The sequence below is a fragment of the Marmota monax genome, unplaced genomic scaffold (genome assembly GCF_021218885.2).
Source record: "Marmota monax isolate L192 unplaced genomic scaffold, Marmota_monax_Labrador192_F-V1.1 WCK01_AAM20220418_F8-fsc00116, whole genome shotgun sequence".
In the NCBI taxonomy this organism is placed as follows: Eukaryota; Metazoa; Chordata; class Mammalia; order Rodentia; family Sciuridae; genus Marmota; species Marmota monax.
The window spans coordinates 3,781,211-3,797,071 of NW_026695220.1; the positions used below are offsets into that span (position 1 = coordinate 3,781,211).

General features: G+C 35.0%; 1 protein-coding gene across 1 annotated transcript in view; it reads right to left on the minus strand.

Annotated features, from left to right (window-relative positions):
• Positions 1-594: 594 nt before the first annotated feature.
• The window catches only part of Lgsn (lengsin, lens protein with glutamine synthetase domain), a 77,114-nt gene continuing 61,847 nt past the window's right edge, over positions 595-15,861 (minus strand). The window contains exons 4-6 of the mRNA XM_046432605.2: positions 14,938-15,126; positions 8,126-8,292; positions 595-2,227 (exon numbers count right to left, since the gene is read on the minus strand). Of these exons, the coding sequence (XP_046288561.1) occupies positions 1,028-2,227; positions 8,126-8,292; positions 14,938-15,126 (1,556 nt within the window). The 3' untranslated portion in view covers positions 595-1,027. The remainder of the gene's footprint in view (positions 2,228-8,125; positions 8,293-14,937; positions 15,127-15,861) is intronic.

Here is a 15,861-nt window from a genome sequence, read left to right on the forward strand (position 1 = left end):
ATTTAATATTCTCTGGAGAAATATCAGTCACTATGGAAAACAGAATTGGTAATTTAAATATAAACTTAAGCTGCAAACATAGCCCTGGTTAGCTAGGCAGTTGTTCTCACACTCCATAGAGCACAGGAAGTTTCAGAGAATTATAGAGTTTCCAAAAATGAAGCAGGGCTAGAGATGTAGCTCAGCAGCTGAGCTTGTCCAGCGTGTATGAGGCCCTGGGTTCAATCTGAGCACTAAAGAAAAAAGAAGAAGAAGAAGCAAAGCAAGCAGATCGTAAAAACACACACACACACACACACACACACACACAATCTTTTATGAATTGGGCTTCTTTATGAGACATTGTTTAAAGAAAGGCTTTGGTCATTTTTAAAATCTGACTTCATGATTGCCAGCCCTAATTCTATTTCTTCTGGATTTGATTCCTGGGATCATCATAACCTTCAGATCTCTAAACCTTTCAAGACCTAGTGGATCAAGTTGAAAAGAAAAGAGACATGTAAAAACTTCTACTGACTTGTCATCATGACATATTTTGCCATGTTTATTTAATGTACTTAGAAAACATATAATGATGCTTGCAACTATATCCTTAATATGTCTTGATTAGTAAGATTAAATTAACATATTTTTCTCCCAGGCCGTCACAACCCAAGTGTAGACTTGAAATTATTCCCTTATTTTTTTAGTCATTTAAATTGTTTCCTTTTGTTTACATCTTTTTTTTTCAATGTGTAAATGTATTTATTGTCCCCAAACTGAATATGCCTTTGTAGGTCAGCATAACACAGAGGAAATGATGACTAACTGACAAGAGCTGGTTCAATTTGCATCTTGGAGTTTCACTGCAACTTTATTGCTTCTATGTTATCAGAATCCTCTCAGCAGTATCAACTATCAAATATTTCATGGGGACAAAAAAGAGTGAATGAATTTGTAGTCTTGTTAATTACAAAAGCTCAATCTTTTCTTCTAGATAGATCAACTACTTAAGTCATGATATTATCTCTAAAGCAATAGTTCTATTCTAAATAAAATACTCTAAGAATTTATTTCTCTCAGCATCTGTTTCTTCATTTTCCAACTCATATTTCTTCATGGCAACAAAATAGCGAATGAAAGTTTCCCCTAGAGCTTCTCTCAGACATTGATCTTCCTCCAGTGCCACAAGGGCATCTTCCAGTTTCAAAGGGATCTCCGAAGGTTTTAACTGAGAAAGGTCTGTGCCCTCATCTGGACCAACCAAAGCGCCATCACTGTTCTGCAGTCCGTCCAAGCCTGCAGCTATAGTCGCAGCCAGCACCAGGTAAGGGTTTGCTGTTGCTGAGCCTAGTTTATTTTCTATCCGGGTGCCTTTCTCGCCATGGCACTTGATATTAAAGGCACAGCTGTTATCGTTGTAGCCCCACGTTGTAGGCACACTCTCCTTCAGGTCTTTACTTTCCTTGGAATAACGCTTTCGGCAGCTAACAGCAGGCGCCATCAGGCAGCTGAGAGCAGCAGAATGCTTCAGAAGACCTGTCAACCATTTTTTCCCAGTGACTGTGAGCTGTTCAGTTCCAGAACTGTTGCAGAACATGTTTCTCTTCCCATCCATGTCCCAGAGACTATGAGACAAGATTCCCGAATTGCAGAATCCAGTCTCAATGAAAAAGCTGGCGATGTAATTATACTTCCTTGCCACTTCTTTGACACCTGTTCTGAGGGTAAATGCATTATCAGCTGAACTAATGCCAAATTCTGGCAGAAAACAGATTTCCATGTGACCAGGTCTAGTAGAAGAGGAAAAGCTCTCGACATTGGCCCCAGTATGATATAAGCCATCCACAAGTTCCTGCATGAAGGGCTGGTCATGATTATTTAGTAATGTTGAAGCAGGGAAAGATATGGTCTTTGAATTGATAACTTCGGGCACACCAAAAATGCAAAAATCATAGATGAAGGCAGAGAGCAGGGAAAAACCGGAGTCCTGCAGCTGCTGCAGCTGCCTCTTTGCGATATACCTTGGAGAGGTCAGCAAAGGTTCCCCAGTCACAGTGAAGGTGTCACATATCACTCGCGCAGTTCTTTCTGCCCATGGCAAAACTCGAAAGGTTGATAACTCCGGCATCAGGACTATGTCACTATTAAAACAGGTGGCTCTTATGTGATTCACTTCATTGTCCTTCAGATTAGGCATCAATTCAAGATAACCTCGAGGCATGAAAACACCATGGGTCACTTTTTCCTAAAAAAGGAAGAGGATAAATTAACTCGGTTTTGAAACTTGAACACAAAAAGTCTGAGAAAGAGCCATGCTAATGACAAATATACACATATATTTACCATATTTATATATAGTATACACACACATATGTTTAACATCTGCTTACACTAACTCAGTATCATCAGATACATTTTAAATATTTCAGAATACATCCCCCAAAGGCACTTTTATAAGTAATTCTTAATATTTTAAGACTTGAAAGTTTTATATGCTTGCTCATTGGTTATAAATGCTATAAACATTTATAAATAAATGGTGTTATGATAAAGAAAATCTCTTTATAGGAAAAGACAAAGATAAAAGACTATGGAAATATTTTAAATTATCATAATCAAAAGTACTCTGTAAAGAACTTTTTATTTTATAGTATAGTTGCTAAAACCTCAGAAAAGGCTTTATTTTGATTTACTTATTCTATATATTAAATTATATATGATTTAATTTAGATAAAATTTAATATAATTATATAATATATAATATATTATAATTTAATTCATATATAATTAATTAATGTTTTTATTGTATATACTTAGGGTATACAGTGTGATAACTCCACATATGTGTAAATGTGTCCTAATCAAACTAGGGTAATTAATGTTTCTATCTCCTTAGCATTACTTTATGTTTGGAGCCTTCAAGCATGTCTCTTCCAATTATTCACAAAACATAAAAGGTTATTATGAACTATAATCACCTTACTATGCTGTACAACTATAGAACTTTTGATTCCTGTCTGTTTTGTTACCCATTATTCAACCTCTATCCACACTCCCTCCACTTTTCCCAGTCTGTAGTAAACATTATTCTAGAGAGCGCAGACATAGAACAACATTTTTTCAGTATCCACATACAGAGAGAACATGTGGTATTTGTCTTTTTTGTTTGTTTGTTTGTTTGACTTACTTCACTTAATATAATGTCCTCCAGATCCATCCATTTTGCAGCAAATGACAGGATAGAATTCGATTTATAGCTGAATAGTACTCCATTGGTATCTATATTACTTTTATTTATCCATTCATCAATTTTGTGGAATCTAGGTTAATTCCATATCTTAGCTATTATGAATTATGCAGCAATAAATAGGTCAACCACATAATCCAGTTATCTCACTTCAGCATATATATCCAAAGAAAATATTTTCACATCGAAGAGATACCTGCATTGCCATGTTTATGGCTTATTCTATTATAATCCCCTGAGTTAACAATTCTCAAAATTCTACAGTAAAGATCCTCAACCTTTGTCATAGAACTGAACACAGTCAGACCTACAGCACACAGGACAGTTGTCTAATACAGAGGAGCCAAGTCATCTGACAGTTTCACTCCTCTCTTTATTCATTTTTACAACCCACTTAAGAATTAACTACCTCACTGTCTCACAGAATCCCAGAAACCCTATCAGTTACTATGGACCTATATCTCCAAAGTTGTAGTTGCCAAAATGTTGTAGCCTTCTAATCAGTATGAACTGGGTGTCAGCAGATCTGGCCTCTGGCCATAGCTTTTTTATTAATTACTGAAGTGAAACTAGGTAACTTAGTGGACTATGTGCTTCAGCTTCCCTGTCTATAAAACATAAGTGTTCAACTGGATGATTGCTAAGGCACTTCTAGCCATATATCTCTGGGATTCAGTGGTTTTCACCATTTAACTTTTGCTCTGTGCCAGTCAACATGGAAGTGATGAGGTTATAAAGTTGAACAGACATATAAAACAATTTCTGGAAATTGTGTAGAAATTCCAACAATTCTTCATATGCTAATAATTACATCAATGGGTAGAGAATAGTCCCTGGCTATAAAATATGATTTTCATGAAGTAATGAGCATCACAAGGTTATTAAAAATGTAATATTCTGCAAAGGAGACCATTTCCTTATGTTATTCCCAAATCTCAAAAAGCATGGCTACCAAGGAGGGCTGGTGCTAGCAGCAGTAATCTACTGGTCCACTTTTATCCCAGTACCAAGCACATGGCAAATTCTCCAAAAAATATGGCACCATTTTATCCTAGGTTCCCCTTTTGGCTTTTTAAAAACTATTTAACAGGTTTTTTTTTCTTTATTTTTAAGAGATGATTTGTTTTACTCAAAAAAATCAATATTTTTATTTAATAAAAAATACTGAGTTCAAATGAAGAATAAAAGGATATTTTAAAGCTGAGCTGGAGGCAGTAGGTGCATGGGGAAAAAAGAACTGAGCTGGAACTGCAGACTCACATACTGTGACCCTGAGCCACTGCCTCCTTCACTCTCCACTGTCTCTGCACATACTTTCAAATGCCAACTGACTTGGCTGATCCAAATGTGCTTTTACCAGCAATAAAGTTGAGTGAACTAAGCATCTTTGGTGCCTATTTAACTTTGCAAATTACTCAAGAACATATGCACATTAATATTTTGTGCACATGCGTGCAACCCCCCCCCCACACACACATATGCACATAAACATTATGGAATCTTAGAACGCTCCCATATGGACTCCTCAATTTAAATTTGCACTGCAAAAAATAATGTTATTTCCCTGCTTGTCTACTTTTTAGTTTGAACATCTTATATTAGTTCTGTGTGTATCTAAAATGAGGGATAATGAATTTTATTCATGAAACTTCTAAGACTTGTTGCAATTTAAATTTGTGTTTGTACTCACTTCACTGTGAACAGTGGAGAAAAGTTGATTACCACTTCATTCCAACAGTCCTTTACAAACATGTGGAACAGTAAAAAGTCACATATTCTTCAGGCTATTTAATCTGTATTTTCCTGAACACTCTTCTAGCACTCTCATTTTTTTATTCTTTTTTGAATATGCTGAATTTAAACTCTTTCCCATCTTTTTTGGGAAATATGTAAATACACATGAATGTATCTTGTTCATGATAATAAATTATCTTAAGTTTTGTTTAGAGATATAAAAAAGATATTCTATAAAGCATGAGGACAACTTCACAGTTCAATATAGATCACTCTGAACTCAATAAAAATTCTTGTAGAATAATTCAAAACCCTGTGGCAATCAAAATTTGGACCCCAATGAAGGTCACCCATTGAAATAAACCAAGAATTAGTTCTAGGGCAGTATGTTCTATTTTGATTAGATCAAAGATAGAACGAACCCACATAATTTAATTTAAAAAAAAACTATTTGATAGAACAAAGATAGTATGAACTGGTTGTAAGGTTAAAATGTGCTTATGCTTGTAAAACAGTTATCCCAGTACCAAGCACATGGCAAATTCTCCAAAAAATATAGACACCATTTTATCCTCGGTTCCCCTTTTGGCCTTTTAAAAACTATTTAACAGTTTTGGTTTTTTCCTTAATTCTTACGAGATGATTTGTTTTTCTCAAAAAAAATCAATATTTTTATTTAATAAAAAAATACTGAGCTCAAATGAAGAATAAAAGGACATTTTAAAGCTGAGCTGGAGGCAGTAGGTGCAGTGGGGAAAAAAGAATTGAGCTGGAAGTGCAGACTTACATACTAACATCCTCACTCTGTTGCTGCCTGTCTGCATAATTTTTAGAAAGATTTTCTTAACTTTTCTGGGCCTCATTTTCTTCGTCTATAAATAAAAAATGGATTATATTATCTTTCTACACTTTCCTAGTCTAATAATTTTCAAATTGATATTTTTTTGTCCACAAATAAGAAAGATGTTTTAAAATTCCTTTTCTAAAGAGCTAAATTACTTTTTACTAAGCCCTGAGCAGACTCAAATTATTGACACCACACTTGATCTAATGAGTTTCCCATGCATAATTGTGTGGAAAATATTGTTTAGACCAGCTTGCAAAAATTAATCTGTTTCTAATGTCTATTCCTTAATAAATTTTGCAAAACAAATTATTTATCTTAAATTACAAATATTCATGATATAAATATTCATTATGATTTATATCTTAGAAAGTTCCAAAATGAATGTCAGATGTTTTCTAAAAAATGTGTGTATACTCTGATTGTTAAGTGAGAATAAAATAATAAAAACTAGATAATGAAATAAGAAAGTGAATTATTAGGAAATGAAGAATAAATCTATCAATTGAGAGGCTGTATTATGAGTTATACCAAAATTCCCATGACACACAGACTTTTTCCTAGCTGAACTCCATTAAAAAAGTGGTTGCGATATGTGGGCATAGAACAAAAAATTGGAAATATTTTCCATAGTAGTTTGAAAAACAAGAGGTCAATTTATTTTTATGTCCAGCACATCAGTCTTCAGCAAATGTAAGCAGCACGTTGAGTTATATTTTATAAGTGTGTTCCATTGAAAAACTACAGTAATATTCTAAATATGTAGCTTGCCACTAATGGAATAAATGATTAGAATTTGACCTCCCCCCCAAAAAAGCTGAGTAGCAAACAGTTTTATACTGAGGTCTGGCAAGTGGCTGAAGTGCCAGTTTCAGTCTCTTATTGACTGAAAGAGATACATATGCATCATCTTCTGGACCTGCCTATGGCAAATTTCACATTTTGTTATCAAAATTAACTAGCAGGTGCCCTTAACTGAATAAAGAAGAAAAAATATTTTGCAGTCAAATAAGTACAAAGAATTTCTTGAGAAACAAATGTTTTGTTTGTTTGTTTGCAATATATGGATAGAACACAGGGGTTCTCTACCACTCAGTTACCTCCCCAACCCTTTTTATTTTTTGAGACAGGGTCTTGCTAACTTGCTGAAACTGGCTTTAAACTTGTAATCCTCCTGCCTCAGCTTTCAGAGTTGGTGGTATTGTAGGCTTGCTCTGATGGGTTCTTAAGAAACAACTTTGAGCCTGTTGGAATCTTTCAAACTGGATTTTTAAGATATACCAATTTTCTTAACATAAGCAAAATAAGAAAAATTATAATTTAATATTAAAATAATAAAAATATGACATACTTAAAAATACTTAAACTTGGAGGATACTTACCTCTATACTTTCTTAAATACTATTGAATGATACCCCTTCCTAAGAAACATAGTGAAATATTACAACAAATCAATCATTAAAATAGACATATGAGCCAGGCACAGTGGAAACTCTCTGTGATCAGCAACAGGAAGATAGCAAACTTGAAGCCTGTCTGAGCATCTTAGTTAGACTCTGTCTCAAAAAAAATAAAAATAAAAATGGCTGAGACTGTGGCTCAGCAGTAGAGTACCCCTGGGTTCACTCCCCAGTACAGAAAAAAACAATTTTTTAAAAAAATCTGGGGATGAAGTTCAGTGTGAAAGCATCCCTAGGTTCAATCCCCAGAATAGAAAAATAAATAAACCAACAAGCATGTGGTATAAACTAACCATTAAAAAAACTTAGAAAGTTTTGAAATATATTCCCAAATGCAATGTTTCTTGATATCACTATTTTCAAGAACTTAATATACATTAAGTCATCCAATAACAATGGGGCATTTTCTTATCAGAGTTAGAGCTAAAAGGGATATTCTTTTTATCTAGCAAATTCTTTCTATTTAATCATTTTTTCCCTTTCATATTTGCTCTTGGGTCTTCTGTTGCAATTTTCTCATGTCAAATAAAATATAATCTTTATAATTGCAGTAAGAAGAGAAAAGATAATTCTGTGGAGGGAAATTATTCCAGGCAGAAGGACTAAAATTACCAGTCTTAATTAGTTTTGTGCTTCTATTGGATAAAAGGAATTGTTGTTCGAAAGCTGAGAGTATATGTTCAGCTCCTTGGGGGACAATAACGTGTTTGGATAGAGACAAGGAAAAGCAAAATAAATTATTGGTTTTCAGCTTCAATTGCTGTGTGGGTTACAAGAAAATAAGGACAAGTAATAAGGACCATTTGCTTGTTAATGGTCATGAAATTACATTCAATCCTAGTTTTGTGTAAAACTCACTTGGAAAAAGTGTGCAGGGATACTCTTAGATCTGGACACACCATGCAGGTCTGTAGCTTCAAATCTCACAAACTGGAGGTGATTTTTGGCCATCTCTTGTTTAATGTGTTTGATTCTAGAAGAAAGCTGAGGTGTAGTCAAAATTTGAGTGTTGTCCCTGTTGCGATCTGTAAAAATAAAGAAGGCTCTAAGTCACTCCATCATGATAAACTGAGAAGCTAGCTAGAGACAAGAGAACAAGGAACTAGTCATTATGAGGGTTAGCAAAATGTAACCATCATGTGAGTCGTGTCTTAACCTTTCTTACCCTGCTTTTTGCCATATTCCCAAGAACCTTGTGTCTAAACAGCATTTAAAAAATGATTTACCAGTTAGGACTAGGTTAAATGAACATAAAGTCTGCATAAGGATATAGCATTATCATATGTAGGTACTTACTGAAAATTTCTTTGCTTATGGAAATTAGAACATATTTGCATAACTGGATAGTATTGGCACCATAAAAGTCTGTATATCATTGAATAATTTGGGGTCTTCCAGAATTACCTGATATTACTTAAATTAAAAGTTCTTGTATGATCTAAGATAAAATTATTGTTTGTTTAAATTTATTTCCTATGGTTTTGTTTGTTTGGTCAGTTTTTTGTTTTGTCTGTATTGGTGTGTTGTTTTTTTTCACCTGAATCCATATCTCTGTCAAATCTAAAATTTGTTTAAATAAGCAACAAAAGCTTTTTAAGAATGAGAGTATAGACGAAAAATCTAAATTGCATACTTAGTTTTAAAATTAGAAACATAATAAAATATTCTTTTCAAAGCTATTAAGATAGTCTGCAAATTCTAAAACTTCAGAGCTACAGAAGGCTGCAGATAAATCCTCTAACCTGACCGATTCATCATCTTGAGTCCCAGAGGGGCACAATGAGATCCCCAAGTCACATTTTCAGTTCATTGCCAAGATGAAAACTAGAATCTGGGCTTCTTGACTCCTCACGGGGGGCTCATTACCACAAAATGAATGAATATGTCTACAGCACATAATACACATTATAAATGTTAGTTACTGACAGAACTTGTGGGAGGCACCACAGAGTATATTGGTTCAGCCCATCTGCCTCCTTTCAAATCCTGCCTTTGCCTGGCAACTTTCTTATCCTCTCTGTGCCTCTGCTTTCTCATAGATAAAATATTACCTACTTCATAAGCTTGTTATGAGGATTAAACAAGTTACTTAACAGTTACTGGCAGACCGTAAGCACCATGTAAGTGCTACTTAAACACATAAAGTGAGCACAATTACTCCAACCCTAGTAAATGACACTGTGATCATGCCTGCATTTGAACACCCGTCAATCTGTCACATGGCTGACATTGAACAGCAATAATTTTACAGTGATACCTGAGTATCCTTTTCAAGGTATAATTAGGCTTTAAAAATAAGCATAAAATTGACAGTTTAAAAACAGATTAAGTAGATTTTAAATACATGAAGCATGAGGAAAACAAATTACTGGTTCCACCTATGCAAATATATCAGAGATAATGTCCTGTCACTGATATGTTTGGCTACTCTGAGACTCCTGAGGCTTTATAACTACCTTCCATTTAACACAAACAATTAAGTTGTAGCAATTACAATGTTTCATGCTAAATTAACAATTGCTGTGTTCCCAGCTTATTCTGAAATTTTGGGTGAATAGCCCAACTTGAATAATGCTTCTTAAATAAAATTTATAAGCATTTTAAAATGCAGAAATTTCCAAATTCTCAGTGTTCTAAACATAATAAACAATTATATATAAGCTATAAAGAAGGCATCTTTAAAGGAAAAAAGTAATTTTACAGGTTCTCCAGTAATAGGATGATAGGTAATCTTATTAGTTATTTGCCTTACATATATCTTCTAAATTTTCTACAACAACTAAGAATATTTTAAAATAAGAAAAATATACAGACACTAGGATGGATTTGTTTTTAAATCACCACATAGTTTTCATACTGGAGTTTATACCGGATATATATATATATATCTAGGAAGCGTCCAGAAAAAGTCCTACCCTCATAAAATGTTAAATTACCTAACATTGGCACAATAGGCAATAAACATGCCAGCATGTGTAAGTGAGAAGATTTTGTAATCTGGAAGAGCTAAAAAAAATGAACAGTTATTAATTCTGTGAGCCTTGATCAAAATGTAGGTAGCAACTTCCAATTCACTTTAATGCTCCAACTTGCCCTGAGGCTGGTCAGTGAGTATATGTATTAGTTTGCTAGAGCTGCACAGCAAATATTTCTGATCATATGACAGAAGTTTGATTTTTCATAATTCTGGAGGGTAGAAGTTGAAGATCAAAGTTATTAGTGGAGCTGCATCTTCTGAGGCCTTTCTCTTCGGCTTATGGATGATCATCGTCTTCCAATATCTTCACATGACATTCCCTCTGTACAAGTCTGTTTCCTTTTCTCCACTTATGAAGACACCAGCCAATACTGGAATAGAGCCCATCTGACTTATTTCCTTTAACCTTAGTTACCTATTTAAAGATACTGTCTCCAAATTCTGTCACATTCTTAGGTACTGAGGAACAGCTTTAACACAAGAATTTTTAAAAGACACAATTCAGCTGATGGTAGTATTTTATCCCTTTCCATTTTCTTCAGAGAACTCACTGCCTCCTACCATCAGTCATTCCTCCTTTGCACTTGAGCCCCATGAGAGCAGGGGCCCAATTTTACTTGCTGGTGCATCCTCAGTACCTGCAGCAGTGCTGGTATATGGTAGGCACTCAATGACCACTCCTCTAACAAGTAAGTAGTTGGATGAGTGAATGAATGAATGAATGAATGTTTACTTGATTTGACCTTGTCAAATTAATAAGTAAAAATTGTATCACATGCCTGTCAATAGATGAGTGGATTAAGAAAATGAGTTTTACTCAGTCATAGAGAATGAAATTATGGAATTTGCTGGCAAAGGAATAGAAATGGAGAACATCATGCAAAGTGAAATAAGCCAGACTCAGAAAGTTAAGGGACAAATATTTTCTGTGGAAGCTAGAGTATAATAAGGGAAAGCAGGAGGAGAGGATCAGACGTCATAAAGATTTAGAAATCATCACCAACGTAGAAAAAGATTGAGAGGGAGGGAGGAGAGATGAGAAATGCAGAATAAATTCAACAAAATCACATTATGTGCATATACAAATATACCACAAGGAATTTCATCTTTATGAATAAGTAGAAAGAACCAATCAAAAATAAATAAATGAGCAAAAGAAAGAGTAGAGAAAAGAAGATGGGGGCAGGGAGGAGTAGAGGGGAAAGTGGGGGATGGGGACTGAAATTAAATTTCACACATGTATGAATTTGTCAAAACAAACCCAGTTATTATGTATAACTATAATGCTCTAGTAAAAATTGTTTAAAAATTTAAAAAATTGACATCACATATTTTAGTATGTATCCTTAGTACTAAATTTTTCATTTACCAATTCAACTCTTTCACTAAATATGAAAACCCTATCCAATCTAATTTCATTTTCAAGGCATCAACTAATCTTGCTGCATCATTGTCTGAATTTCTTTTCTTCAAATAAATCATACTTGTTACTTACAATTAAGTGTTTTGGTCAGCCTTTCCCAGCTGCACATGATGAATAGCAGGCAGATAATTGCCAGTTCAGGGGCTCATTTGTTTTTCTTACAGTGTGATTCCTGGGAGGTGCTCTCCTATCCTATCCCCTCAAAGGACTAATAAATTAAATCAATGTGTTTTTGTACAGGAAGTTTTACTGCTGTGAATGTTTAGGGAAAAAAATAAGAAAATTTAAAAAAAAAAAAACCACAAAACTCTAGAAGGCACTGGAGAAATGTTGTCTGTGTTCAGTGACAATGAGGCCGTATTTCAGTTACAGAGAACAAGCCGTGGTCACTTATAAAAGGCAGATTGAGTAGGCAGTTGGGCTTTCAGAAATACCAATTCAAAAAAGGGTAAAAGTGCATTTGAGAACACACTCTGTAATCCATTCAGCTTATTGAACGCCTGGGATGCCACAGTTCTTTCCAAGGGCCCATCACCCTTTACACACACTGCTACAGGGAGACCACCCTGTTAGTTCAAAGGTAACCCCACCCTCTCGCCACATCACATCAGCTTAGACAGTGTCAGAAAGTCCAGTTGGCATTATGACCAGGCCCAAACCATGAAAAAAAAAACCAAAACAAAACAAAAAACAAAAAATGAGAGGAATAAGGGCTTATCTTTGAAAAAGTACACAATTTTTGGAAAAACCCAAACTAGTTATCACAAAGAAGAATATACCTCGTCAAAATTTCTTATACTCATGTTGGAGCTTGGTATTTATATTTATTTTCAAATGTTATATTAGCGGTTTGTTTGGGAATTGTAAACTGGTATTTAGAAACTGTAGAGAACTTAATTCAGCCTGATCCAAAGCAGGAGCTTCCAAACTAATTGAGTAAGTGGTGTACCCATCCCCCTATTTGTGTTCGATGAAGCAAAGAGAGATGATGGCACAAATTTTTTCCCCACACTTTTTAGTTACAACTAATATATGGTAAATCCCAACATTCTTTTGTAACTGAAACTAGAATATATAAAACAAAAATCACACACTGCATATGGATGAGTCAATACATCCAGCAGATGTTTTCTGATGAATCTTCCAGGTGTTTAGAAACCTTTTTGAATTAGTTAACAACAGCTGATTATTTAAAATATTCATGTAAAATTTTTTCTTGTAAGATTTTTGAAACTGAATCTGGTAACACTTGCTGCATATTTCTTCATAGTAGTAATTGGCTGGAGTTCTGAGGTAGCCTGGTTGAGGTATACATCTGCTAGCTCATAAGGTAGCAAACATTTTCTGTAAAGGATCACATAGTAAATATTTGCAACTTTGCAGGCCACATGGTATCTTTTACAGCTACTTGACTCTACCATTTTGCATGAGAGCAACCATACACCCACACAAATGTGTGTGTGTGTGTTTTGCTTTTTTAAACAAAAACTGATCAACCAGTTCAATTTTGCCCTTGGACCACAGTTATTTTGAACTCTGCTGTAATTTCTCATGACCAGCTCCACTCATTTCCCTACGTCAGCCCATCCCTCTCATTTTTATTACCTCTGTGATACCTGTGGACATTTGTATTGACAGCTCCTGATATTTAGAAGCTGTCAATGCTCATGTTCTTCACATCATGGCGAAAGCACAGAGAATATCAGAGATGAGAGGTCATATGGTAAGCCGAACACCTGCTCAAGATTTTACCATGCCCTAATCCCTGGAATCTATAAATGGCATGGCAAAAGAGATATTTCAGGTAAAATTGGGGTTATAGACCTTAAAATTAGGAGTTTATCTTACATTATCCAGGTGAGCCCTTAAAAGCAGAGAACTTTCTCCAGCTGGAAGCAGAAAATAAGAGAAAAAGAGGAATTCAAAGAGATTCCAAATACAAGAAGCATTTGGGCAGTGCTGCCTTTCTGATGCAGAACAAAGGAAGGGTTTTTAGAGTAAAGTGCCACCTCCAATTGACAGCTGGCAAGGAAACAGGAATCTCAGTCCTACAACAAGAAGGAACTGGATTCTCCCCACATATTGAATGAACTTGGAAGTATGTTATTTCGAAGTCTTAGATGACAATAGCTTGATTTCAGTCTCACAAAATCTAAAGGAGAGAAACCTACTAAGTCAACCCAGACTTCTTTATTTTGTGTTTTTTACAATGCTAACTTTGTGATCATTTGTTATGGTAGCCATAGAAGACTAATACATGTGGAATCTGTTAGTGTTCATTTTCCACTCTCCAGTTCCTGGTCAGGCACTGTATGTAGGAAAGAATGTAATCTTTCCAAAGAAGAGGTTTGCCCTTGATCCCAAGTGATCATTTCTAAGTCCTTGGAATGATCTGTCTGACAAGAATATCTTTGTGCACCTAGGAGCTCTGGGCAATGCCAGAAAGTCTAACAATGTCATTTATGGAGGAGATGTTGAATCACACAGTTACCATCTTGACCCACAAAAGGACTGGAGATTGAGCCCAGTTATATGGCCAGTTAATCACTGACTCCAAATAAAGATCCTGGATACCAAATTCAACTGAGTTTCCCAAGTTGGCAAAATTCTACTGCATTTATCCATTGGGAGACAACAAGTGTACACTCTGTGCTTAGTACTTTCCTGGACTTTGTCCCATGGCTGATTTTAATCTGCAACCTTTTGTTTTAGTAAACTGTGATCTTAGTATGATGGCTTCTCCAAGTCCTACCAAGTTTTCAAAACTAAGCTTAGCCTTGTGGAACTCCAAAACTTGTAATTGGTTTCAGAAGTGAGAGTAACAGCATGGCCACTATTCCTCTCACTTCACAACCCACTATATTTCCACTTTTCCAAACCCTGATTGTTCAAGTATTTCTTTAGATGCCTTCACAGAATAAGTACCTCTTTTTAACTAGTTTCTACCACTTGTATCCAATACACTGATGTACCAAAATAGCTGTTTATCAGTAATTCAGAAACATAAAAATAACAGAATTTCATTTTTAGAAAAGACTTGAAGGATTTTTCAGTTATAAGCCCTACAATTTCCAGATAAGGAACAAACAGGCTTAAGAAAACTGCAAATTACTATACAAGTGATAGAGGTACAAATTTTCTTGTGTTGTGATTCTAAGGCTAGCATCCCTCAACTAACATCACATTACCTCCAATTCAAATACAGACCTAGAATTAGTAGTTAGAACCATATGCTCATTTGTTCCAGAATCTTTATCAGTAAATCCTTACCAGAGTTTGAGTTAGATTCACCACCAGGAGCATTAGAAGACATCTTGAAGGATGACTGTTTTATCGTTGTTGTTTGATCCTGAGAGTCCTTGTCGTTGTGGGACAGATGAGACTCAGCATAGCCAAGTCTCACAACTGGTTTGTTTGAAACCCCCATTTTGTGGCATGTCATTTGGTTTCTGATCCTCTCTGTAGTAATAAGGGAAAATATTAAACATGTCACCATTGTTCCAATTGTCTTTTGATACAATGTGAAGAGGGGATAGAGGGTACGCCTCAGTGGTACAGCAGTTACGTATATGCATAAGACCCTGGGTTTGATCCCCAGCACCACAAAGAAAGAAAAGAAATATATATATATATGGATATATATATATATATATCCTTAAAAACATAGTGTATTCCTAGACAGTGACCAAAGGAAAGAACAGGAGTAGTCCCTCCTAGTTGCAGGCCTCATGGAAGTGTGTGATATGTAGAGAATTTTAAAGCAATACTAAAATCTTCAAACATCTGGCTATTACCATGTGCTGGCAATTTCTTGTGCACCTTGGAACACCACTGCTCCTGGTTTGTTGTCCAAATTAATTCTTCGTTTCAACACTGTTTCAGATCTATTGGAATCTAGTCAGAATTCCAACATGTGGTATGAAAACTTGTTCTACACCTTTCTTGTGGTCTCTCAAATCTTCAGTAAAGTTCTTTACATTTGCTTTTGGTGCAGAAATGTATAACTCTTCCTACTTTGTTTTGTTCTTCTGTTTCTTTCTCTTTTATTCCACAACAATCATCCTAGTTCTAACCCTCTTTAAATTGTGACTATTTTGATTCTTTTTTATAAATTTACATTGTAAGCTTATATCTGCCATCTTTTATGTGACTTATGCAGCAATAAATTTCACTTTATGGTTTGTTTACTTTTCC